The sequence below is a fragment of the Nilaparvata lugens genome, chromosome 7, assembly GCF_014356525.2.
Source record: "Nilaparvata lugens isolate BPH chromosome 7, ASM1435652v1, whole genome shotgun sequence".
In the NCBI taxonomy this organism is placed as follows: Eukaryota; Metazoa; Arthropoda; class Insecta; order Hemiptera; family Delphacidae; genus Nilaparvata; species Nilaparvata lugens.
In genome coordinates, this window is record NC_052510.1 from 5,896,280 (window position 1) to 5,923,626 (window position 27,347).

General features: G+C 33.6%; 1 protein-coding gene across 4 annotated transcripts in view; it reads left to right on the top strand.

Moving 5' to 3' along the window:
* Positions 1-27,347, top strand: part of LOC111048993 (microtubule-associated protein Jupiter) — a 232,003-nt gene that overhangs the window by 120,939 nt on the left and 83,717 nt on the right. For 2 of the 4 annotated variants that reach the window (XM_039433535.1, XM_039433541.1), the window contains exon 1: positions 2,588-3,022. The exons of the other annotated variants lie outside the window; for them this stretch is intronic. In XM_039433535.1, the coding sequence (XP_039289469.1) occupies positions 2,961-3,022 (62 nt within the window). In that variant the 5' untranslated portion in view covers positions 2,588-2,960. Of the gene's footprint in view, positions 1-2,587; positions 3,023-27,347 lie in introns of those variants that run through there. 4 annotated transcript variants of the gene reach the window in all.

Consider the following 27,347-nt stretch of genomic DNA (forward strand, 5'->3'; position numbering starts at 1 on the left):
TCATTGATTGATTGATTGAATGAGTGCTTAATTTGCTGTTGTTTGATTTATTTACTTTATTTTTATCAAAGATTGTTGGTAGAACTTTGAGTTGAGATTGACCTTGATTGATTCTTGTTAGAGAATTGATTTTTAATTTGAGATTTCTTGAAAAATAGTCTTGAAATGCAGAAGATCAATCCGTTAAATGTCTATATACTAGTAATATTGTTCTTGATTTTAAGTTGCATTGATTGATTGGAAGTTATTGAAGAATCAACTAAACTAGATTAATGGGCTTTGGTTGGATTTCGAGTTATTGAATTGTTCAAGGAGTTTTCATTTCATTTCAACTATTTCAGAGATTGAAAATTCGTAGTAGTATATTTTGAAAGCAATATTGGTAATGAGTTCCTTTTCGAATATTATCAATTTTTATTAATATTGTATTTTTTATAAATTTCTACCAAATGTTGAACCCAAAACATATTATAGGGTTCTAATCCCAGTTTACATACAACATTCAAGAAATTGTTTATATAAATTCATTCTTATATGTTTTACCCCCATAAGAATAGGCTAAATCAAAGTAATTTCATTCGATATTTTCCCAATTCAAAACAGAGATTCAAGGATTATGTATAACCGCCAATACTAGTACTGTACATCATTTTTTTACTCCTTCCAAAGCTACCCCTTAAAACGTTTATAATTTTAAGCTCAAAAACCCCTCATTGTATTTTTTTAACCAACCCTCTTTTGTAGAACATACTATATTATCCAAATAGGATTTCACGTGACACGAAAAAGTTAATAAGCTGGAAAAGCGTTAGTAGACAATGTTATACTATTATAATTTCAGATTAACCCTTAAAAAATCTTGATAAACCAATGCATCGCAATAAACCGATAAACCGATCCCGATAAATTCGATGAATTTCATTCATTGTAAATGCACTGAACACATGCTGGTATCGAGCACATGTTCTACGAGAATCAAAATATCTCATCCCCGAAATTCACAAGCTGATGTATAGCCAAACTACAAAATATAAACACGACCTAGAAGATGAAGAAACCTTAAGGGTTTGAAAGGGAAGGTTAGGAGGTGGGGTTTTTGCTTTTATATGGCAAAATGATTGTATTATTCAAATGTTTTAATAATTATTGTAAAGCAGAAACAGAAAGCTTGCATGTCAGAAAATGTTTGTGTTATATAATTTGACTATACGAAACCATATGATTTTCAAGAATGCGATATTCTGCCTACTCTGTACTACAGCCTACGTCACGGCTGCAGTTCCCCCACTCCAATTGCATTTCAACGAAAATACTATAGATGAGTGACCAACCTTCTGTCTACTAACTTTGGGTATCGTCAACCCTTTTTTCATTGATTCATACAATACGTACATCATTAAAATGATAGGGAGAGAAAAAATAAGGTAACCTTTTGGTATTCCTCTCCCAAATTTAGATAAGGTCACACATAGTCCGAAATATGTTAAGTTCTTGTAGTTGTTCACTTCACAAAATTTTCATTATTGATGATTAATTATTGATAGTTTAATTGTAGTCAGGTATTAATTTGTGCGAGAAGTATCCTGGTGAACACGGTTTGAGTCTGTAATGTTTCCGTATGTTGTGGAAAACCTCTGTCTGTACTGCTCAGTATTAGCAGACAAAAAAAGAAAAACAAATAGCTCTCCATTTTTCTGCACATGTTGTTCTCAGATGTATTCATAGAAAATGGAAAACAAGATTTTCTACTGATAATTTTCAAAATCAACAATCAAATGAGAATGTAAATTCTATCTACTGTGTGCTATACAAATTGTAGTCTCATCAGACATGTCAAAAATGGAAAACAAAAGTTTTCACAGAATTTCCTCCATCCTAGAAAGCAATAGGAAAGGAAATTCTATTTCTGAACTCCATGAAACGTTCTGAATTTGTGAAAACTATAAACTTATCGTGATTTCTACTAAGTTAGTAATGGGAAAACTATAAATTGTGATCTTCTCTACTAAGCTAGAACCAGATATGGATAATCTAGATATTGAATGTTATCTGTTACTCTTTGCTAGAATCAGAGAAAACTTCTATACTGGATTGTTTATTCTGAGGTAGAACGTAGAGTATTTTCAGCTTACGTGATGATGTCCCCGTATTCACCCCTTTCTCCTCTCCAATGGGAAAGAGAGAGTGAGTGAATAAGAGTTAGAGAGAGAGTGAGTGAATAAAAGTTAGAATTGAATGACTGCCTTTATTTTGACCTAGGAGGGCGATGTTAGGGCGCAGTCGGCCCTCTCTTACACTTAACCCTCAAGAGTGAGTGAATAAGAAAGACTAAGAGAGAGAGATAGAGAGAAAGAGAGAGTGTGAGAGAGAGTGGTAAGAAAGAGTAAGGGTGAGAGGATTTGAGAAAAAGAGAGAGACCGACTAAGGAGTAAGTGAGGAGGTTGAGAGAGAGAGTGTGAGAGTGAGAGAGGTTGATGAGGGAGAGAAAGAAAGAATGGGAAAGAGAGTGAGAGAGCATGAGGAGTGAGAGTAGTAGGAGAAGACAGAAAGGTGATAAAAGGCTTGCAACCCGTAGCTGCAGCGTCAGTACGTTTTTAAAGTGACGCCTGGCGTCGTTCCTGATATTCCAGCGATCCTGCGCACTCAGATCCTGTTTCCCTCTCTCTCGCACCTCCCACCAGCGCGCTCCTTCCAGGATAGTCCCGGATTGTGAGTCCTTTCACTCGTCAGTTCATCCTGCGACTCGAGACAAGTCGGTTGCTCCGAGTGACTACTGATTGCTGGTACCACGGGATTATAGAGGAGTATCTACTTCCTAGTAACTACTACTGTTTCTCATCTAGTACGGGAGTAACGTCTGCATAGCGTCTGCGGTGATTACGCCAGCCGCTACTGTTTTGAGTTGAGTTACACTTGTTCGGTCAGTCGTCTGTCGGTCTTGCGCGTAATTTGTTGTAGTGATGGCCACCTACGCAGCTTATCGTCACATTGAGTTGGACAACATCGGTTATGGAAAGAAGAGGTAGGTTTTCCTTTCCATGCAAAATTTATATATTAATTTGTTGAGTTTGTGTTTTTGAGGTTTTTAAAAAGTTTTTTAAAAGGTTTTTAAAATAGGTTTTTTTGAAAAGGTTCACTCCTCCATATATATTTTTTATGGAGATTTTCTAATATTTTTTTTTAAATAGATGAACAACTCCAAATTCTATGGAGTTTTCCTAATAAGTTCGTTAATGAGGGTTTGTCTTGAATTAGAGGTCTGATTTTCCCATAAATTTAGTAAAATTTGGGGAAGTTTAAAAATATAGTCAAATTCACTCAAGCTGATATTTTTGTTTAGAAAGTTTCTAAATTGATTTGTTGATAAGGCTTTGTTTCTCTTCTCTTATGAATTATTCTTTGATGGTGGTTCTCTCATGTATATTTTTCGAAAAAGAAGATAATCTACTCCTTTTTTCGGAGGTTTCCTAATAAATTCATTAATGAGGGTTTGGCTTGAATTATAGGTCTGATTTTCCCAAAAATTCTTTCATTTTTCATAGTTCCAGAAAAATCATGATAATTTCCTTCTTGGATAAAAACAATGAATTGGATTGATGAGAATTTCCTTCTTGGCATAATATTTAAGGAAATTTTGTGTTTGGAGAGTGTGTTCATTTTCTGTTTTTTGAGATGCTTTGAAATCTTCAGCCTAAAAATTCATGGAAAAGGTTTTTCCACTTAGGATGTTCCTGAGATTCTTCCTAGAATATATTGAGTCATCCCGATTTTCTTGTAAGAGTTTTTTGGTAAATTTGGAATGAGTTTCAATATTTCCCCAAAAACTTTTAGTTGAAATGAGATTTTTTGCTTCCCAAATTTTTCGAAGACGACCTACTTTTTCCGGCGAGATTGATTCTATTGAAAAATCTAGTGAAATGGCATACAATTTCAACTAAAAATAATTCAATTTCATAAATCTATAATATAATGAAGGAAAGAATTGGCTTAAATCTATAATATAATGAAGGAAAGAATTGGCTTACACGTACCGGATAGGAAATTCACGAATGACGCATCATCACGTCTGAACTACTGGACTGATTAACTTGAAATTTTGCTCATAGATTCTTTATTTACCTAGGATGATAATAGGCCTATTTTCAGTTTTTCAAGATTCCAGTATCTCAAGTTTCCAGTTTGTCAAATTTTCAATTACATTCACGAGTAGCACGGGTAACTTGCTGGTTCGAAATATTTATAGATGTAATTTTTTGAATAGTTCACGAATTCTATGTGGATTGGATAATTTTGAAGGATGAGAAACTTGTTAATATTATCATGTATTTAATAGAGAAACCGCAGAGAATAATGGAACGGTCAATGTCAACGAAAGTAAGCGGCATTTCAACCTTGAAGCAGGTTTACAAGAGTAGGGTCAATTCTACAATCTATAGTATCGATGAGGAACTGCCCAAGTAACACACATTTACATAAATACAAGATCATTTTCTCTTGAATTAACTCCACACTAAACCATTGAATACTACTAACTCAATATTTACTACTACATACTAATTGTAGGTCATTCATTCTCTTATCTTTCTGTTTTCCTCCCATACAGAATTCATTGTTGAAATTTTCAAATGTTCATTCATCATTCTCAGTTTCTTAAATATTTCTTTTTGTGCTCTGCACTCTGTTCCAACATTTTTTCAAATTTATTTATTCCGTCATGAATATGAATGTTACATTTTTAAAATCCACTTGGAACTTCATAATAAAAATATTATGAATGAAAACTCTTTTCAATACAAAAATGAGTACCGTACAAAACTTTCAAGTTCATTTTCAGTATACTGTTTTAAATCAAATAAAATTTTTTATTCGCAATTCAAACAATTTAGGGTCCTGCCAAACACGAAGGTTTTTGGCGGGTGCCCAGTTACAAAAAAAAAGTTACAAAAGTTAAATAAACTGAGACAATATAAATATGACACTTCAAATATTTCGAGTATAAGATGAAAGAAAACAAATACAAAGTGCAGAAAGAAAATAAGAAATATACATAAGATTTTACTAGAGAATTAATATAAAAAAAAAAACGGGAAAATAACGAAAATTTATTAGAAAGTAATGACATAAAAATGTTATGTGTTTTTTCACATCGTTCATTTTGAAATGTACTTCCTCCTCAAATTTCTGTTACATTTTCCTGCTATATTCTTCTACTTTTTTCCTGTAACATCTTCATCATATTTTTTTCACATTTTTTCTCACTCTCCTGTATAAGTGAAAAGTATATATAACTAGTGAAAGTGTTTTCTCCCCGTTGGCGTTATTTGTGTGTTATAAATATAAAATCAATTGTCGGACAGAAATAAACGCGTAATCGATATGCGCCACGCTGTCGTTACCGTTATTAAAGTGTCGTCGCGTTCTTAGTTTCTCTCCTGGCAGAGAAAGGACGAACGATTTCCAGTGAGTTGTGCAGAAAGTGAGTCCATAATTGATGCTTACTCATTGTTGACGATTATCGTCGAAAAGTGAAAAAAATTGGTTCCTGTTTAGTGTTTATCCTTAACTGTACTAGTCCTAGGTAGTAATTTTTTTTTTTTCAATTCAAATTCATTAGCAATAAATACATTTCAAATAGGAAGGATATGCATATTTTCTAGAAGGTTCAATTTTTACTAGTTCTTTCAAACCATAATACACAATAGTCTTATACCAATTTCAAAATTGTTGTTGGGAGTGTTTAGCACAGCTCAAAAAAGGATTGACGTTTTGAAATTTCGATAAATATAGGCATAGACTGCATACTAACAGTAAATTGTTTTCTCCCATTTATTGCTTCAAAATAATACACAAAAACAATACTCAATGTTACTGAGAAGTACAGAAAATATAATGATTAAATTTCTTGAAATTGAAATTCATTAGCAATAAACAAATTTCAAAAAGGAAGGATTTTGCATATTTTCCAGAAGGTTCAATTTTTACTAGTTGAACCATAATACACAACCTAATATAGGCCTCTAAATCATGTAAAAGACAGTAATAATCATGGATTCCAATATCAATGAAACAATCACAGGCGTAGTCAGACTGACATAATCACAAACCGAGTCTTTAAACGTAGTTTAGCAATTCAAAACAGTAGCTCACAACCGAAAGTACGATGGAAGTACGGTTCTAGAAAGATTCAAAGGCTCGGTTAAGCCTTTAGTTTTTTTCCAATGAATTTTTCTCTCTTTGCAAAACATTTCTTTAAATCTATAATCAATCAGAATTGAATAAAAACACAAATATGTTAGAATAGAATAGAATAGAAATAGTCTTTATTCATCAGATGTAAGAAATACATTGGAACAGTGTCAATAGATTAAATATATATATAGATATAAATAACTAGGCTAGCCTAGTATAGACAAAAACGTTTCGTCAAAAATCAATGTTAAACTCTTGAAACGAATACAGCGACAATTTTACCAGATATTCCCTTAGATACTTTGCAAACATTGTTGGATCTTCTAATATTTGGAGACTGCTTGGCAACTTTACAAAACACTTCTTACCTCTGTATATGGTTTTTTTCGTAAAAAGATCTAATCTGTACCTCTCTGTTATACGACCAAACCTTTTATTATAACCGTGAGTGTTATTTCTCAAGTTTGTGTCACCAAATTTTTTGAAAAAGACTATAACATCATATATGTATTGTCCATATATTGTTAAAATTTCCAGGTCTGAGAAAGCTAATTTTACAGAATCAGTTCTATTGAGGTTCAGCATAATTCTTATTGCTCGTTTTTGCTCGTTTTTGTAGAATGTTGTCAAATTCTACACAGTTTTATTCGCTTTTTGTGTAGTTGAGAAGTTGATATTGTGGTAATTATTCATATTGAATGAAAAAGACTAAGAAATTGTCAAAAAACCACTGATTTATTGATAATTAGAAAGACCGGTTTCGGTTATTACACCATTGTCAATCTCTGATAAACTGAGATTGACAATCAGAGATTGACAATGGTGTAATAACCGAAACCGGTCTTTCTAATTATCAATAAATCAGTGGTTTTTTGACAATTTCTTAGTCTTTTTCATTCAGTTTTATTCGGTACATGACCATGGTTTCGTGACCACACCGGTCACATTTTCAAGTTGACTAAAGCTAAAAGGGTTAAGGTAAACATGGAATAATGAATTGGTACATGTTAGTCAACATAACTTTATATTGCTTATCAGGAAATATTCATCCTATAACAAGCAGTTATATTGCATTCATGCATTTTATCTCTTATTCCCTCATCTCTTTCAATAATTAATTGATGGATTTTGAAACTTTTTATGGTCTCATAAGTTTACTTACATGAAAAAATTTACAAAATAATATATTATCCTTCAGAAATAAAAAAGCCCAAATTTATATTACCTGTTTGGGAAAATGATCTGTCTCAATCCTTTCACGCTCTCTCTCTCTCTCTCTCTTTGTCTCATTTTCCAAAATATTCTCCAAGATCTATCGAACTCTCTTTTTTCGGTACTTCTATCTCTTTCCAACCATTTACACTTCTCCTTTTAAAGATTCAGTATATTCTTCAATTTGTTTCTCTTTTCTCCAAACATTTTTACTCAGAAATCAGAAAACACAACATTCTTGAGTCGGTCTTTTTCCTCTCTCTTTTGGAGGTATTCTCTCTCCACCAACCCCCTTAGTGGCTCTCTTTTGTAAGATTTAGCGTATTCTCTCATTCATTCTCTCTATCTTTCATCAGGTTGAGTCAGAAACACAACCATTTAGAATTAAGATAAATATAAATGAAGTATGCTTTTCAGTTTTCGAAAAAATTTATTGATTATTTGACAACTTGTGGGACTGGACTCTCAAATTATCTCTCCGTTCTATTCTTTATTTATTCATTTATTGGGTAGAGCAAACTAAACAATAGTCGGAAAAGAAAAAACAGGCTATTGCCCAAAACTTCTTCTATTTCCTAATTTCGTCTAAAATCGTCCAAATATTATGTAGGTTATGTCCATTTCAATTGTTACACCGAATCATCAATCTGAAACTATAAATAAGAATATATTTTGTCCGTATCAATCCTCTTCTAACTTTATCGCAACAATGAAAACATTCTCTTGATAGATTTGTCTCTCTTTCGTCATTTCGATTCGGAAAACAAAACTATCTCGTGTTGTAATCAGTCGAGGAAGTGAAAATTCGATCAATAGAGAGGTCGGTCCATCAAAATGACCACCTTGCATGTTTCAGTCGAATCAAATCAGTTGTCGATCAATTCACATGGTACCTGGCAAGCTTGCGAACTTAGTTTGCAGCATTCGGACTTTACTAAGTCCCTGTTTGGAAGGTTGGCGCAAGTTATGTCAGTCAGTCAGTTACAAATTGTTGTTTAAACTTCAATTAAAGAGCTCCAGTTATCAATCAGTTACAGTCACGATCTGATAACGGTTGTAACTTCAATGAACCAACCAATTAGTAAATAAAACAATCGGTAGCTGATTGAATTGTAGTTGAAACTTTCATGAATGAACGAACCTACCTTAGTAGGATTTCAATTCAAGCTGTCACTGTTCCTTACTAAATAACACCAATGTTCCCCATTGAATCAATGCTGACAGAAGTAAATCTCAAGTTAGTGTAGATCAATCTGTTCTGATTGGATCGCGGTTGAAACTTCAATGAAACAGCCATCAGTAGTAGTATACTGCAACTTATGAATGAAACAATTACAACCGTCCACGCGATCATCAATCTCATTCATGACTTTCGGCACGTTAACTAACTAAACTCACAACCGAAATAGATTTCATTGATAAGTATCTTGGTTTCCCAATTTGGATTGTTCCGTTACGTTCATTAAATTTAATAGTACGTTGGAGATGTAATTGTGAGTGTCAAATGCATTTGGATCCGGTTCTAAGGAGTTATAACGTAGATTTATTGGTATCGTTAATAGGATTTGTGGATGGGTACATACTACATCGATATCTTAATCCTCAATACTGTGGGCCTAATTGAATTTGATGGATGTTACAGATTGAATTTTATGGTCTACATTTCCCCAAGTTTTCTTGAATTTATTAGAATTTTGGTAGATTTCTCATCTAAAGCTTTCTCATCTACCTCTCTTCTTTTATTTATATTTTAAATTTTTGTTTTCTATTTATCGATTTTCAATGTATTTCTGTAACTTGATGTTTTGCCATAGGTCTCTTCAGACCTGGCAAACGAAATTAAATAAATCAATCAATCAATCTTCATATTAACCATGAAATTAGATTGCTTTTCAAGATTGGAATCGTATAAAATCTTGTGAGATCAATTCCAATTTGTGTATCTTGATGTTAATAAAATTATGAATAATTTATTTGTGGAAGAGCAATTATAAAATTGTACAAGACGTTGTCAGAGTATTAGAATGGATGATTACAATAATTAAGGTTGAAAGCAAACTGTTGGATTAAGGTTGTTATCCAACAATGATATCAATAATAAATTTTGGTATTGTTGTAATTTATAAATTCATTTTTGATTTTGAGCACAATCCTTATCTATAATACTATAATAAAGGAAAGAACTGGCTTATACACGTACGGGATAGGAAAATTATGTTTGACGCATCATCACGTCTGAACTACTTAACATGAAATGTTTCATATAGATTCTTAATTAACTGAGGATGGTTATAGGCCTATTTTCAATTCTTCAAGATTCCATTCCGTCAAGTTATTTCTATTTATTTATCATTTACAATTTGTTAGTAACAAATAAGATTTCAATTTCAATATACCAATCATATCAGGTTGAATTATGAACAAGTCTTTTGAAAAGTATTGTCAAATCTCCGTTCCTCTTGATTTCCTAGCAGTGCATCAATCTCATTACATATTCCTCTTTTTTAAACTATTAATTTTCCTCTTTATGAATACGTGGAACTATTACAAATAATAAATCATGTAATTTAGATGAGTAAAAGTTGTAGAAATTGAACCGTTCTGCTTGGGGAGTTTGAACCTTTGAAAATTATTGAGGAATTTCTTGTTGCCACTGAATCTATAAAACTCTTTTTACCATAATCTTGAAGTCTTTTACTTCAAGGCCATTCTATTCAGGAAACATTCAAAGCTAATCGTCCGAATACCTCTCTCTCACCGGGCGAATAAAAAATCAGATTAGAAAGAAAGAGAAGATGGAAAATAGCCTATTACCGCGTGAAAAAGAGATCAACACCTGTAATAATGAAAGTACTGTTATACAGTGAGATTCAATTCGAACTGGCAGCATTGGGTAAATGGGAAGCGTTGGTTGTTTTTTATGAGATATACTGACAGTTTAACATAGATCTCACCAAAGCAGATAGGCCACTGCACCAGTTATTATATATTGAGAAGGCTGTGGATAGGTTAGTGTACCAGTTATTATTGAGAAGGCTAGTGCACCGGTTAATATTTAGAAGGCTGTGCCAATTAGGAGAATGTAGCGGGAGAGTAATTACTGTAGAAGAACGGTTCTGCTGCAAAAATTAGAAGAAAATTGCCAATATGATGCATTCTAAAAGATAACTGGCCGAAGCCTGTCGGATATTGGTGTATCAGATTGCAGACTGGTGAATGGGATTCGCTGTGGAAAAATTGATTGTGTGGAAGAATGTGACCTTTAGAATGCCATTTAGAAGCAGTCTTGTTATTTTTATGCTTTGAAATTTGAAAAAAATATGTTTATAATCGTTCCTAATTTCTCTATAATAGGTTTCATAAATAAATTAATACTCAGCACGTACAACTAGTAGTTCTGTGAACAGTAGACCTCACGCAGTATTCTCATCCACAAGTACCTGATTGAAACTATAGACCTTATGGAAATACAGCAATAGACTGGCTTCTCCACACATCTGTGTAATCACTTGTCAGCTGATTTATGATGAATAAATCTATAGTCTGATTTCTACTCTAATATTGGCGTGTGAAGGAGGCTCCTTTCTCCTTTTATATTATCCTTGAAATGCAAAATTTCCAAAAACCTTGTTTATACGTCGACGTGCAATTAAAAAAGGAACATACCTGTCAAATTTCATGAAAATCTATTACCGCGTTTCGCCGTAAAAGCGCAACATATAAACATTCAAACATCTAAACATTAAGAGAAATGCCAAACCGTCGACTTTAATCTTAGACCTCACATCGCTCGGTCAATAAATCAATAACATACTATTATGAATTGATAGATAAAATAGAATGTCGAATGTCGAATAGAAAATAGAATTATGATGAATAAATCTATAGTCTGATTTCTACTCTAATATTGGCGTATGAAGGAGGCTCCTTTCTCCTTTTATTATCCTTGAAATGCAAAATTTCCAAAAACCTTGTTTATACGTCGACGTGCAATTAAAAAAGGAACATACCTGTCAAATTTCATGAAAATCTATTACCGCGTTTCGCCGTAAAAGCGCAACATATAAACATTCAAACATCTAAACATTAAGAGAAATGCCAAACCGTCGACTTTAATCTTAGACCTCACTTCGCTCGGTCAATAAATCAATAACATACTATTATGAATTGATAGATAAAATAGAATGTCATTGAAGGTATCAAAATTATCAGGTAGATAATTTGACATTCTGGTGTACCGTATTATCTGATTCAAATTAGAGTAATTAAGTACTAGTACGTAAAATACGTTATTAAAAACTAGTATGTTACCCGTGCTTCGCAATGGTTTGATTAAAAACTACGTACTGAAATCTTGAGGGAATTGAAATAGACCTATGACCATCCTTTGTGAATTAAGAATCTATATGCAAATTTGAAGTTAATGAGTTGAGTAGTTGAGACGTGATGATGGGTCATTCGTGAATTTCCTATCACGTACGTGTATAAGCCAATTCTATCCTTAATTATATTATAGATATAGTCATAATACTGATAAGATTTTTCAAAATTTAACAGAAGTCAAGTTATTTCTGAGATCGAACAATTTGATTGTATCTTCATTTTGCTCGGCATATTGGGCTCTGTAATTAATTTGTGCCGTATGTTACATAATTGAATTTGAAATAGAACCTTTGAATTTTAAATTGATTATTTGAGTTCGATTGATCGATTTTTCGAGCTGAATTAACACGAAATATTTTTTTTATCTTTGTTTCTTAATTACTTACCACTGCTATAGATTTTTCAAATTCAATTTCAAGTTTTTTTTTCTCTTTTGTTAACAACAGTAGTTTTTTCTAGTTTAAGACCAGTAATTGATAATCACATTCGGAAGTATCGTTCAGCTGAAACCAGAATATTTCATTCAATATCATAACGGTACCAAACCTGTATCAGTTTGTGTGACAGATAAACCCATTTTATCGGTATCTTATCGTTAGGTATCCGTCTACCTGAAATACTTTTAATCCTTTTCATTTTTGTGCGGCTGAAGGTGACGCTAATATTTTTTTTTCTTTTTTCTTATCTCTTCACTTATTCATTTACTTTTTCTTTTTATCATAATATATGTCTTTCAATCACTCTTTGTCTGTATACTACCAAAATGTTCGGGGACTTCGTACAAAGGTCCTTAATTTCTATAATTCACTTTTAAATGCAGATTACGATTTGATAATATTGACTGAGACTTGGCTGCACAGTGGCATAATCAGCAGTGAAGTTTTCGACGATCGCTATGCTGTCTATCGGAGTGATAGGGGCGGGGGTGATGGCTGTCAGAGGGGAGGTGGAGTTCTTATTGCAGTAAGAAGGTCATTACAATCTGAGCTCTGTATTGAGCTTTGTCAGAATGATAATTTTTGTTTTGATACCGTAGGGATAAGACTAAAATTGAGCTCAACCTATTATCACATAAATGCTGTTTACATTCCACCGTCAACTCCATCGAATATTTTTATTGGCTACTGTGAATATATTGAATCTTTAAATGGCATTCTCAGTGGGAATTTAATGATAGTTGGAGATTTCAATTTACCTGAAATTGACAATAATACTTATGATCTCTCTTCTGGTTCACCTAAAGTAAAATTTCTTTATCGTTTCATGTCATTCTATGATCTAGTATCATATAACACAGTGCAAAATGAGCTTGGTAGAACTCTGGATTTAGTGTTGAGTAACTTTCCAGTAAAAGTAATGAAGAGCGATGATCCACTTGTCCCTGAAGATGGTTATCACCCTGCGTTATGTGTGGATGCCTCATACTCAGTGACGACGTCAGGGCTAAATTCAAGCCACCCACCTGAATTTCATTATGAATATCATAAAGGAGATTTTCTCGGTCTCTATCTTAGTCTCCGTGATTGCAGTTGGGATTCCGTTTTTTGTAGTGGTGACGTTGACTCTGCAGTAGATAAGTTTTATAAAATACTTTACCATCATTTCAATGAGTTCATTCCTAAGAGGAGGGTGATTTTTTCAAATAATAAGTATCCTCCCTGGTTCACACATGATATCATATCTGATTTGAAATTGAAGAATAAGTGTTCAAGAAAGAGAAGAACTTCACCCTATCATGATAATATATTTAAAACATTACGAGCATCTCTTAAAACTAGAATTTCAGCAGCCTATGAGGCATATTTAAGTAGAATTCAAAATAGTTTGCGAAATAATGTTAAAAATTTCTGGAAGTATGTGAATTCGAAAAGAAAAACTTCTTTTGTGGAGTCGACCATGACACTTGACGGAGAGTCCTACTATGGGGCAAATATCGTCGATGGGTTTTCTAAATATTTTAAATCTGTTTATGAGGCTGATACACCTGATGCACAAGAGGGGGTTCCTGAGATGTCTGAGTGCTGCTCATTGTTGAATGGGGGTGTTGGGTCAGTCTCTTTTGATGACATCCTGTCTGCGATTAATGAGCTTAAGTCTGGCTGCTCTGAGGGTCCTGATGCGATTCCAACTTTTATTGTTAAAGGCTGTGCCGCAGTCTTGATAAAGCCATTGAAATTTATTTTTAATTTATCTTTGAGGACGGGTAAATTTCCTTCAAAATGGAAGGTGGCAAGGGTTACTCCAGTTTTCAAATCTGGAAATAGAAATGATATAAAAAATTATAGGCCAATTTCTATTTTAAATTGTTTTTCTAAAGTTTTTGAAAAAGTTATTTATTCCATAATTTATGATCAGGGTCAGAGAATTATTTCACCCCAGCAGCATGGATTTTTACCTCGTCGCTCCACTGTTTCCAATCTTATGGTTTTTAGTAATGAAGTGTCACATGTTCTAGATGATGGAGGGCGTACTGATGTTATTTACACAGATTTATCAAAAGCCTTTGACACTATCAACCATAGACTTCTGATAAGAAAACTTAAAGTGTTGGGATTCTGCGATACTCTGGTTCATCTTGTTCAGAGCTACCTTCAAGCAAGAAAACAATATGTAAAAATTCAACAATATAAATCAGAATTCTTTGAGTGCACATCGGGGGTACCTCAGGGCTCTAACCTTGGGCCACTCCTTTTTATTTTATTCATCAATGATCTCCCATCTGTTATCAATAAATCAAAATGTCTTTTGTATGCAGATGATGTCAAGTTGTTCAAAGAAGTCAATGATCTGAGAGATTGTTATGATTTACAGATTGACGTTGACAATTTGTCCAAGTGGTGTGTTACAAATGAACTAAAAATAAATGTAGGAAAATGTAAATTCATGAGTTTTACTCGACAGTCTTCTCCTTTCATACATGTTTACCATATAAATGGTATACCATTAGAAAAGGTGGAATCGTTCAAGGATCTTGGAGTGGTTTTCAGTTCTGATTTTTCTTTCAATGCACATGTAGATTACATATCTAATAGAGCTAATCAGCAGATGGGATTCATCTTGAGGACATGCTCACCCTTTGGAGACATAGTGCCTTTGGTACTGTTATACAAATCAATTGTAAGAAGCCTGATGGAATATGCTAGCGAAATTTGGAATCCATATTATAATGAACAGATTCAAATACTAGAACGAATGCAGAATAAATTCTTGAGATGTATTTATTATAAAAAGCACAATGTTTTCTGCCCGTTTGATTACCCTACCAATTCTTTAAGAAGTATGTTTGAAATTAAATCACTGAAAGTCAGACGTGACGTCAAATCTCTTCTTTTCCTTTATAATCTTTTAAATAACAAAATTGATTCTCCGTATCTGCTTTCCAAAATTAATATTTATATAAATACCATTGCTCGCCGTTCGACCTTTTCTTTTCATATCTCACGCTCCAGAACGGTGAGTCATTATAACTCTCCTCTGAATAGAGCACAGAGAATTTTCAATAGTTGTTCTCAGCACTTGGATATCTTTTGGTTCTCCCCGTACAAATTCCGTAGGATGGCGTGCGATCTAGTCGATAATATTATGTGATTTGTCATTTCGTGATTTGCATTTCTTTCTTTCATTAATTTTATGTGGTAGTGATTCACAGACATTCTATTTTTCTTTTCATTGTAGGCTAAACTTGAATCAACAGACTTTATTAAGTTTTAAAGTTCAGGGTTTAATTAATTACCTTTGCAATTTCCTCATTATAAATATTGATTTATTTGTTGTGATTTATTGATAATTATTGATCAATTGAATAATTATTTTCAGGCCTATTGATTAATTTATTGTAGTTTATTGATAATTGATTAATTGAATACAGTAATTATTGATTTCAAGTTTTCTAAAATTGTTAAAATCTTATATTTAATTTCATTCTCATTCATTTGACATACTTTTGTTAGTATTTTTGATTCATTCAATTTCCATTTCTTATTATTTCACTTACATTACATTTCTTGTTTTTTAACATTTCTTCATACTTAATTCTTAAAATACATTTTTGGATTGTATAGTGTATGATTGTAATGTGTGAAGGAGGCAAAATGGGTTTTTACCTGTTGCCTCCATGAATAAAATTATTTATTTATTTATTTATTTATTTATATCATTTATAGTGGGGTGTATTCATCGAATTATCTTCGCCTATTAAGAAATTATTCAATGCATCCAACTTCATTGTTTCAATTGTATTAATTGTGATTTCTAATTTGTATTGTAATTATTGTTTTTGATGAATAAACTTTGATTTGATCCCTACTTTTCTTTACTGTTTGTATTATACTTTACATAAGTCCATGAGATTCCAGTCAGTATACCATATGTATACAGTATTCTGTTCGTTTTTGAACTATTATGATGACACAACTGACTACTTTGTGAGTAATAGTTATAATAGAAAAAATAATAATGCAGTAGTTATTTATTCAAAAACGGATAATTAACTCGAAGTTTGTCATGGATAGCAAAATAGATGTGTATAATTATTATGTATTTTAACATATTCAATAGATATGTAGATGTTTTATACATATTATCATAGAATTTGAGGGGGTTTAATAATAATAGATGTATATAACTTCCATAGATGAGCATATATTTGATACAAATATTTTCATAGTTTCCAAGTCTATACGACTCATCTATATTTCTCATAACATGTATGTTTCTTGGAAATAAAATTATATTTATTTTTTATTCATTCATCAATTTTATTTATAAATAAATTCTTCAATGGATAGGGAATTCCTTATTTCATGACTTTAGTGACACTGGTAATATATTCCAATCATACTTTCCTGGAATTGTGGCGAGGCGATTTCACCCGTTTGTACAAAGATTCGATTTTGATGGTTTTGGAGGGTGCGGAAGGGGTATTTTAGGGGATCAATGGGGGGGGGGTCGACGTAAACGTCGCTCGTCATGGTAACTCACCTTTGCTTGGCCGATGAACTCTTTGGGGGGATTCTTCCCCTACAGACCGTACAACGATCAAATAGCTTGAATGTTTCGTGCATATTTCCCCCAATTCCAACAGAACGTTTCCAGAAAACATGCTTTCAAAATAGGAGTTTGGAATTATTGTAGTAGGATGATAATGCAATTTGTGTTAGATACGGTTTTTCGATTGTAACTTTTTGAAATTCACATAATATGTACTGTGAATTGTATGTAAATTATTCAAATAAATATTGTCAATTCACAATAGAAGTTTGTAATTAGTGTAGTAGGAAATTTGAGTTTGAGAAATTATATTTTACTGTGAATTGTAAGTAAATATATAAATTTTCACTACCTACAGTCGATATTTTTATACAGGTTGTTTCAGAAGTAGTGTGGAACATTTTAGGGTATTGTTCCTGGATGATAGGAGACTACAAATGTCGTATTTCAAGTGTCCAAAACTTAGCGGTTATCCTTATAGCTGCCATTTTGTTTTTTTTAACTCAGGAATTTTTATCTCAAGAACGAAATGTTATATTGATCTGAAACTCGGCATGAATATTTATGCTATAGAGACTCACCTTTAAAAAATAGAATAGAAAATTTCCAATGTAAATTTTCAAAATGGCGGCCATTTAAAATGTTTGATTGCAAATTTCACGAAAACCGTTCACTTTACAAAAATTCACCAGAGACCAAAAAGTTAGCAAATCTTATCAAGATTTCAAGGATACCTTTTATATTAAGACTGGTCGAAGAATAACAAAGAAATTTATTTTTTTCGTACTGCATGCTTGACTACTTGTCACCATTTAAACATCAATATTAAATTTACAATTCCAATTGTATTTAAGATGAAGCTTTGAAACTCGGTATGGCTGCATTTGGCCATCCAGCTGATTTTACAATGTTTTTCAGATGATCTTGTTTGTTTCATAGTTGTACATGCAGTACGAAAAGAATTAATTTATCTGTTATTCTTTGACCAATCTTATAAATGAAATATCCTTGAAATCTTGATAAAATTTGCTAACTTTTTTGTCTCTTGTAAATTTTTTTGTAAAGTGAACGGTTTTCGTGAAATTCGCAATCAAAAATTTAAAATGGCCGCCATTTTTGAAATTTACATTGAAAATTTCTATTTTATTTTTTAAAGTTGAGTCTCTATATCATAAATATTCATGCCAAATTTCAGATCAATACAACATTTCGTTCTTGAGATAAAGATTTTCAAGTGAAAATACAAAATGGCAGCTATAAGGATAACCGCTGAGTTTTAGACTCTTTAGATACGACATTATTTTGTAGTCTCTTATCATCCAGGAACAATACCCTAGAATGTTCGACACTACTCATGAAACACCCTATATAGATCATTGTATTTGACAATAGTCATTGGTATCAGAGAACACTTGGCTACATTTTAGATCATGTCTAAATATGCATGTCTAATATGAATATGCAAGGATTAAATATATTTGAAATTTATAAGTTCTCGGTTATTGTGATAGAGAATACGTTGAATACTTTGAAGCCCCGCACACACACACAACGATTTTCGTTCGTACGGTATTTTGCCGTCCTTATAAATTTTATTAGATTAAACAGATGATTTCAACCATATGATTGATGTGGTGTCAAGTTCCGTTTAATCTGATAGAATTCATAAGGACGGCAAAATATCGTACGAACAAAAATCGATGTGTGTGTGCAGGGCTTAACTGATTGTTCTACCAAACTTGATTCGATGATTAGAAATTTTCTCATTTAAAATCATTGGATATCTATTTTTCGATTTGATATCTTCTAATTCCAATTTGTCTTCTTCTAAAATACTATGTATTATACCTCTTAAATTTGAATTTTCTGAAATTTTTCAAATACCCTGACACTTTTGTTATATTGCACCTCTATTATTGTTGTGAATAATTTAGAAAACTGCTTCTATCACACAAGGTCAAAAGGTTTCATAATAGAAGAAGGATTCGATACTTAACGAACAGATAAACTGAACGATGAACTCCGAAATAATGTTCAAAGGAATTTTTCCATTCGAAACGGCAGTCAGCAACATTATATTCCTTCCGGCTTCAGTTGTATCTAGGTGTAGGTCTAGGAGTACTATAACTATATTCATACAGTATCTAGGAGTAGCAATACTAAGCCTATATCACTATACATTCAGAACTAGACCTAGGCCCATTTATGACTAGGACTACCTATATCTATATTACTATTTATCTAGGACTAGAACTGCATTTTTGGAACAACATTCCTGACTGAAACAGCCGATCACCGTTTAACTGCAACACGTGACTCAGTCACTATCATAAATAGTCGAATAGAAAACATGTTTTTAATCGCTTTCAGCTATTTTGTGTTGCTATTTGTTCAACTATATATCTTGGGCACGAGCGCTGAGTGAAAAGTGAATGAAAATGAAGTGTGGGCTTGTAACCATAAGTATTGGAGTATCAACAGAATCAAATGTTGGAAAGTCAAGCAAATGTTGGATATTGTAACATTGTTCAATAATAATAACTATACTATACAAACTATATATAATTGGTGACTGGGGTATCAATAGTATCAAATGTTGGAAAGTCAAACAAATGTTGTTATTGTAACACTATCTAAAAATGTTCAATTATAACTCCTTACATTCAAAAATACTTCAGCATTAAGCAATTAGAATTATTGTTTCCCATACAAACGCATGATTATGTCAGGAATGACGGTTAATTAGAATTGTATGTGGATACCAGATACCTTCTTGAGGTGCGTACAGATTTACGCGCCGCGAACATGATCAATTCACTTTTAATCAGCTGATGCCAAGCTTTTATATCTGTATCTTACCGTTTCTGTAAAAATGCAGATATAATCAGCTGATTTAAAGTGAATTGCTCATGTTCGCGGCGCGTATATCTGTACACACCTTTAGAAACAACCTATTATTAAGTTATCGATAGATTATTTGACATCTTGTGGGACCAGACGCCACACTCAGGTTACTCAACTAAATGATATAGTTGATAATCTATATTAATGAAAATTATTTGGAGGGAACCCATCTCATTCCATTGGCCGAAGGTTCAAGTTTTATTGGATAAAATTGGATTCGAATGATTCTCATGAATAGAATCATTAGACATAGTAGAATCATAGAATCATAGTATCGACATTAGAATAGTATAGTATAGAATAGAATCATTAGACATAATAGAATCATAGTATCGACATTTCGTAGAGAAACAGTTTTGGGGTGAATACTGTTTATTCCCTCCCAATCATTGAATTCATTTGATGTAAATGTATGAATAAATGTGCTTTAACAATAATTTATTAGGAGTAAAAGTACAGTAAATCCAGTTACACAACATACATCGATTTTCCTCATGAATTCTATCAGATTAAACTGAACAAGACAAACATCATCTGTTTGACATCTTTTGTTTGATCTAATAGAATTTATAAGGACGGCAAAAAATCTTACGTCCAAAAATTCAAGTGTGTTTGTGTAACTTAACTGGGAAAATATAGACTTGTATACGGAAAATATATAAATGCATATGGAAATATACTGGAAAATAAAGACTTGAAGAGTGTCTGTCTACTCTGTGAAATAAATCGAGTGAAATTGGCAACATGGCTCAATCATCTCATCCTCTGCGTCAGTTGAAGATGATTATTAGAGAGCAATCGTGACACCGACAATCTAAACAAGATATCAGAGTCGAGAAGCCGATAATTATCACTTTAAAAGGCAACTGCAACACACAGAAATGGAATAAATGATGAAAAAGGCTGCGGTTTCCGTTCGCATTGAATTCTTCGCTTCACAGGAAACTGAGACGGGAATGGAAAGGAGGCGAAAGGAAATGGATGAGGAAACTGAGGGGTGGTGGATGAAGAAGAGGGGGAAAGATAGGGAAAGAGGAGGAATGATAAGGGGTGAGGAGGATGAATAAGGGGAGAGGAGGAGACAGAGAAAGATTAGGAGCAATGGAGGAGGAAGAAGGATAGGAGATGAGGAGGAGGTTGGTGGGGGAAGAGGAGGAGGTGTAGTAGTAGGGAGAAGAAAAGGAGGAGCAAGAATAGGAGAAGAGGAGTAAAGGACAGGTGGAGAAGAGGAGGAGTAATGGTTGGAGAAGAGTATTAGGATGGTTGGGGGTGAAGGAGGAGGAAGAATAGGAGAAGAGGAGTAAGGACAGGTGAAGAAGAGGAGGAGTAATGGTTGGAGAAGAGTATTAGGATGGTTGGGGGTGAAGGAGGAGGAAGAAGGATAGAAGAAGAGGGGGAGGAAAAATAGGAGAAGAGGAGTAAGGACAGGTGAAGAAGAGGAGGAGGAAGGTGGGAGAAGAGGAGGAGGAAGAATAGGAGAAGAGGTGTAAGAATAGGAGAAGAAGAAGAGGAGGAGTAATGGTAGAAGGGAAGGAAGAAGAAGAGGAGGAGGAGGAGGCTAGATAGGAGAAGGAAGTTTAGGATAAGACTGAGAAGGGAGTTACGAAGATGAAGGAGAAGCTGAGAAAGAGAAGAAAAGGAGTGAGATGGTGGAAAAAGATAAAGAAAGATAGATAAGAGAAAAAGAAATGGGAGTTGAGAGAATGAAGGAGGAATTGTTTATCAGAAAGAAGAGTTAGTCAGGAATAAGCCTGGTATCAAGAATGAAGTAAAAAAATAATGAAAAGAAAGTAAAAAAGAATGAAGTATGTAAGTGGTGAAAGAATAACTATAGAATGAGAGAATAGATGGCGAATGGAGGTAGAAGAGTGGAAAAATAAGATCATAAAGAGGAATGAAAGAGAAAAGCGAACGGAAAGAGGAGAATGAACATAGGGAGAAGGAGAAAAAATTAGAGGATGTAGAAGAAAATGGAGAAGTAAAATTGGAAGGAAAATTATTGTAGTTGATAAAGATTAGAAAAATGGAATACAAGCTGATGAAAGAAAAGAAGAAGAGAAGGATTAAATTGAAAAGTGAATAAGTGGTAGGAAATGGTGTAAGAAGTGGAATAAGAATAAGAAGTAAAGTGGAATAATAAGAAAGAAATGAATAAAAACGAAGAAAGATAAAAGAAAAATTCAATAAGAAAGGTAGAAGATAATAAGAAAGAAAGAAAGTATGTTAAAGGAGAGAAAGAAGAGAAGAATAATAAATTAATGTTGAGAAATGAGGATAAAACCAAAATGACGATAAAATAAAATATTGGATTAGAAGGAGAACTAAGGAAAATTGTGGAGAAGTAATGGTTTTTAAGAAAGGAGAAAAGGGAGAAAGCTTCGGAAACATACAGATAGAGGAATAAAAGGAGAAAGAGAAGGTTGAGACAAACAGTGACAACTAATTTGGAACGTGATAAATTATTCCAGATTCAATTTCAGTGGAGCTCACTCATGATAAGCTGACCTCAGTCTTTTGATTAAATTCAATTCAATTTGCAGATGCCACCACCGCAGTGCATAATCTAAATAGAAGGCCCCGGACCAGAAATGGTAATGCAATCCAGCACTTGGGTAGACCGCAGCAAATTAGTCTACTGTGTGGAGGTGCATAGCTGCAATGGAAATCGTACGATTGGAGAATAAAATTTATGATTGTGATACAGTTGAAGATGAGAATATAAATATTGTCTTGAAAAACTTGAGGAATGTTGTCATTTCAAAACGTTTTATTTCATTGAAAGAAGACTGAGGATATTCTATAGTGAGGTCCACGTTATAGATAGCAGAACAACGTTGCCGATCCTCTGTCTATAGACGGTAGCTGATACAGGTTTATTGATGTAATATTAATTGTTCATTCTCGTTTAAAATAATCAATTATATTTTCCAATAATTTCATAATGAATTTCTAAAATCAATAAGAAACATTCCGTTAATTAATTATCAATTGTACATTGTTAAAAGTCGATCTGGCAACAGAGCTAAGCGAGAAGAGATACCGCGATCTGCTTTGTTGAATGATAGACAAGGATAGCAATACCATTGCTTATTAAACACTCCCATTATAACGTGGACCTCACTATAGTGCTAATATGACACCATCATATCTTCTTCATATCACTCCAACAAAATTAGTATCTCTAACAGAATTATCTTCTTCTCCCTCACTCATCCATAACCAAAGTGAGAAGGAACGTTCCTGCTCAGAACATTCCTGCATTTCATAGAGTGCTACGAGCTGGCTTCTGATTGGCTCTCGTCGACCAATGGGAAACGATGGGCTGTCCGAACAAATCCACCAATGAGAAGCGTAGGCTTCATTTGGCATAATGTCTGTGATTTTCCCCTGTATTTTTCTCCATTGATTATTACAATATTTTGTTGTAAACAGCTTTTTTTGGGAGGTTTTGTTGTATTCTACATAGATTATGAAGCTTGGAGCATAGTGACCTATTTCTTTCAGTTATAATCTCGGTTTTTTCAACACAAAATGGCTAGTTCAAACGTTATTGCGAACTTGATTGTAATGTTAATTCAGGAAGAATATAGAAATAATTACTTAGTACATTTTTTAACAAGGAGTGTTTATATAAAAAAGTTTTGGTAAAAAGGTTACTATGTAATCATTTCTATATTATGAATTCAAGGACACAATTAAAGTAGTCCTATAAGATGATGTACTTATTGATGTATTCGTTCTTATTATATCATTTTGATTATGTACTTATTGTATGAATCAATCAATCAATCAATATACTTTATTCCATTGGAATGATTTCATATTCCCAAAATGTTCTCACAGATAGCTTCGTTTCTAAGCACAGCAAAATAAAAAGGGCGATGAGGAAGAAGTTGCAAAATATCCAACATGTTCAGGAAAAAGAAGAAGATCCATAAAAGGAGAAGGGAAATGATGAAGAAGTGGAAGAGAAGGAATAAAACTTGGAGAGGAAGGAAAAAGAAGTTTGAGAGGATGTGGAAAGATTGTCGCAAAATTTATTGGCCCAGATTGTGATCAGCTGCTTGCCAAACCTTGTTCATCTTTTCTCAACATGTTGAAAGGCGGTCTACGTCTCTCTCTCTCTCTCTCAGAATTTGAATCAATCTCTCCCTCTCTCACCCTCACTCTGTCACACTTTCTCTCTCTCACTCCTCTCACTCTCTCTCATTCTCTGCCGCATCTCCTTTTCTCTCGTGGAAATCGATGGCTGTTGAAGTGCGGACCCAGCTGACTTGAGCTCTGCACAGCAGACCAGAATTCAAGTGCCCTCCATAGTGTAATTTGAAAGTTATTGCAGGCCTGGCTGAGATGATCGGATGAAGAGGAAGGGGTTGAAGCAGAGGAAGAAGAAGAAGAAGAGGATGATGATGATGATGATGATGATGATAAAGAGGAAGAAGAAGAAGAAGTGAAGTTGGAGGAGGAGGAGCAGAAGAATTCGGTAGAAATGTAAGAAAATGAAACGATAAGGCAGATCGAAGGAGAAGAAAGAAAGGGTGAAGAATGAGAACAAGACGTGGCGGAAGGGAAGCAGGAAGATGAGAGCCGTAGGAGATGAGAAGAAGAAAAGGAGATTTGTATGAGTGTAAGATGGAGCTTTTGAAGAAAAAGAAGTATGAGAAGGACGAAAAGAGTTTATAGGTTGATAGGTTGAGTTGTAAGGGTAGAAAGAGCAGAAGAGCAAGAAAGAAAGAAAGAGCAAAAGGCCAGAAAGGACAGAAACACAGAAATGATACGATGAGAAAGAAGATGATAAAAGAAGCAAGAGAAGAACTTCACCAGGAAATATCAGACGAAGAAGAATAATAATACTAATAAGAAGGAGAAGAAGTTGAAGAAGAATAGATAAAACAACTCGGAAATATGTGAAGCAGGAGGTAATTGAGGATTAGAACCAGCAGTAGAAGAAGTAGTATAAGAGAAAAAGAGTAGGAGGAGAAAAGGAAATCCGTGGGAAGTGATAAGATTAACATGAAGAAGATAAAAATTATATATGAGTAGTTGTAGTGGAAGCAGAAGAAGACGAAACAGACGTATGTGATGAAGAAGAAAAATGAATAGGAGTGAGGGAAGATGAAGGAAGATGGATGATGATAGGATGAAGAAGAATAAGAGAGGAAGAAGAGCAGATGAAGAAGAATGAGCAGGCTAAGAGCAAAGGTAAAGAAGTTGAAGAAGAAAATGAAGACGTTAAAAAAAGACTATATAGAAAGGTATTTCTCATTTACTGTATCTAGTGTGTTGAGAGAGAGAGAGAGAGAGAGAGAGAGAGAGAGAGAGAGAGAGAGAGAGAGAGAGAGAGAGAGTGAGAGTGTATATGTAGGATTTGAGTGAAAATTGAAGGGATAGGAACGGGGAACCCGGATAGGGAAATTCAAGGTAGTATTGATCTAGCACTCATCAGCTGTGTTGGTGTGTGAGTGTGTGTTTGTGGTAGTAGGTTAGACAGTCAGTGCTGCTCACTGTTGTCAGGTCGTCATACTAATTCCCACATGTACTGCATCCCCCCAATTTGATTTTCATTGAACCCTTTGTTGGGTCATTAGGAATCAGATTCTGATTAGATACGGTCCAAGGGAACGGGTAGGGATAGTTTAGATTTAGGAATGGAGTGTGGCAATCCAGAAAGTGAACATATTTGGAGAAAGGATCATATTTATTTGTTAGGGACTCAAAATATTAAGAAACTAAATAACTGTGGTAACTATTGAGGTATTGAATTCATTGGGGTTGAAGTAGTTTAAAGTGAATATTCAAGTAGACTTCAATGTTCAATTAAACTTGAAGGTCCAACTCGAATGTCATTAAACTTGAAGGCCCAACATGAATGTTCAATCAAACTTGAAAGTTCAACTTGAATGTGAATTGAACTCGAAGGTTCAACTTGAATGTTCTATTAAACGTGAAGGTCCAACTCGAATGTCAATTAAACTTGAAGGCCCAACATGAATGTTCAATCAAACTTGAAGGTTCAATTTGAATGTCAATTAAACTTGAAGGCCCAACTTCAATGTTCAATCAAACTTGAAGGTTCAACTTGAATGTCAATTAAACTTGAAGGTTCAACTTGAATGTTCTATTAAACGTGAAGGTCCAACTCGAATGTCAATATTAAACTTGAAGTCTCAACTTGAATGATGGATTAAACTTAAATGTCAATTAAACTTGAAGGTTCAGCTTGAATTTGCTATCAAACTTGAAGGTTCAACTCGAATGTTTAAGTGAAGATCAGGTAATTTTGATTGTTGAAGTTGTGAATATATTTTATATATTGTGTACATCATTCAATTTATCAATAGTGAAGTCCCTTAAATTTTGACTTTCTCATTTTTTTAGCTGTTAAGCTGGGTTTTCGTTTGAGCGTAAATGCCGTCGTCAACCACGACATGGTGTGGATCTCAGATTGGGTAGATTTCAATTTGTCTAAATAACCTAAAAGATTATGTTCAAATTATGTTTTAATGGGGGAGGTTGAGTTTATACTTTTTATGGCAATATGTTGATATTATTAGAAATGTTTTATTCTTTAATAATAAACACAAACAATGGAAAGTTATTTGATCAGCTGTTTTAGCTTACTTGAAATTTGGACAATATGAATGTCAACAATGCTTGTCGTCGTCGACTGTGGAAATTTACGCACAAACGAAAATGCACCTTTAGCTATTCTTGATTCACAAGACTTGAAATGCATTATGAAAGATTCAGTTTTATTGAAAACGATTCCAGGTCTTTCCTATTCCATGCATTTTCTGAATTTCGCATCATGAGTTTGGAAAGATTTCGCAGAGAGAGTATTCTCTGATTTTTATTTTGATAGGGTTGTGTGGCAAAGAGTCCCTTTAGTGAGGTCCACGTTATAATGACAGTATTTGATTAACTTTGATGTTGCTATCCTTGTCCATCATTCGACAAAGCAAGTACTACTATCCTTTTCTAGCTCCGCAACGATGCCAAATCTGTTTTTGACAATGTAGAAATACAATTAATTGAGGCAGAGAATCGGTAACGAAGTTCTTCTATCTTATCCACTGCCATTATAACGTGGACCTCACTATAGAATTCTAACTCCACGCTTAATAGAGGAAAGAATCATTTCATTCAATCTAATTCTCCATAATACTCTCTGATCAGATGTTATAATTACTAGTAGTTCTGTGAACAGTAGACCTCACGCAGTATTCTCATCCACAAGTACCTGATTGAAACTATAGACCTTATGGAAATATAGCAATAGACTGGCTTCTCCACACATCTGTGTAATCACTTGTCAGCTGATTTATGATGAATAATTCTATAGTCTGATTTTTACTCTAATATTGGCGTATGGAGGAGGCTCCTTTTTCCTTTATATTATCCTGAAATGCAAAATTTCCAAAAACTTGAATATACGTAGACGCGCAATTAAAAAAGGAATATACCTGTCAAATTTCATGAAAATCTATTACCGCGTTTCGCCGTAAATGCGCAACATATAAACATTCAAACATTAAGGGGCATGTCTAGGAAGGCTGTTCAAAAACTGTAGTACTAGGTAAATTTAAATGATGAGATGGGGGGAACGGAGTCAAAAAGCATGCTGGCTCACAAACATGGTGTTCATAGCTCTACTCTCTCTCAATCGATGC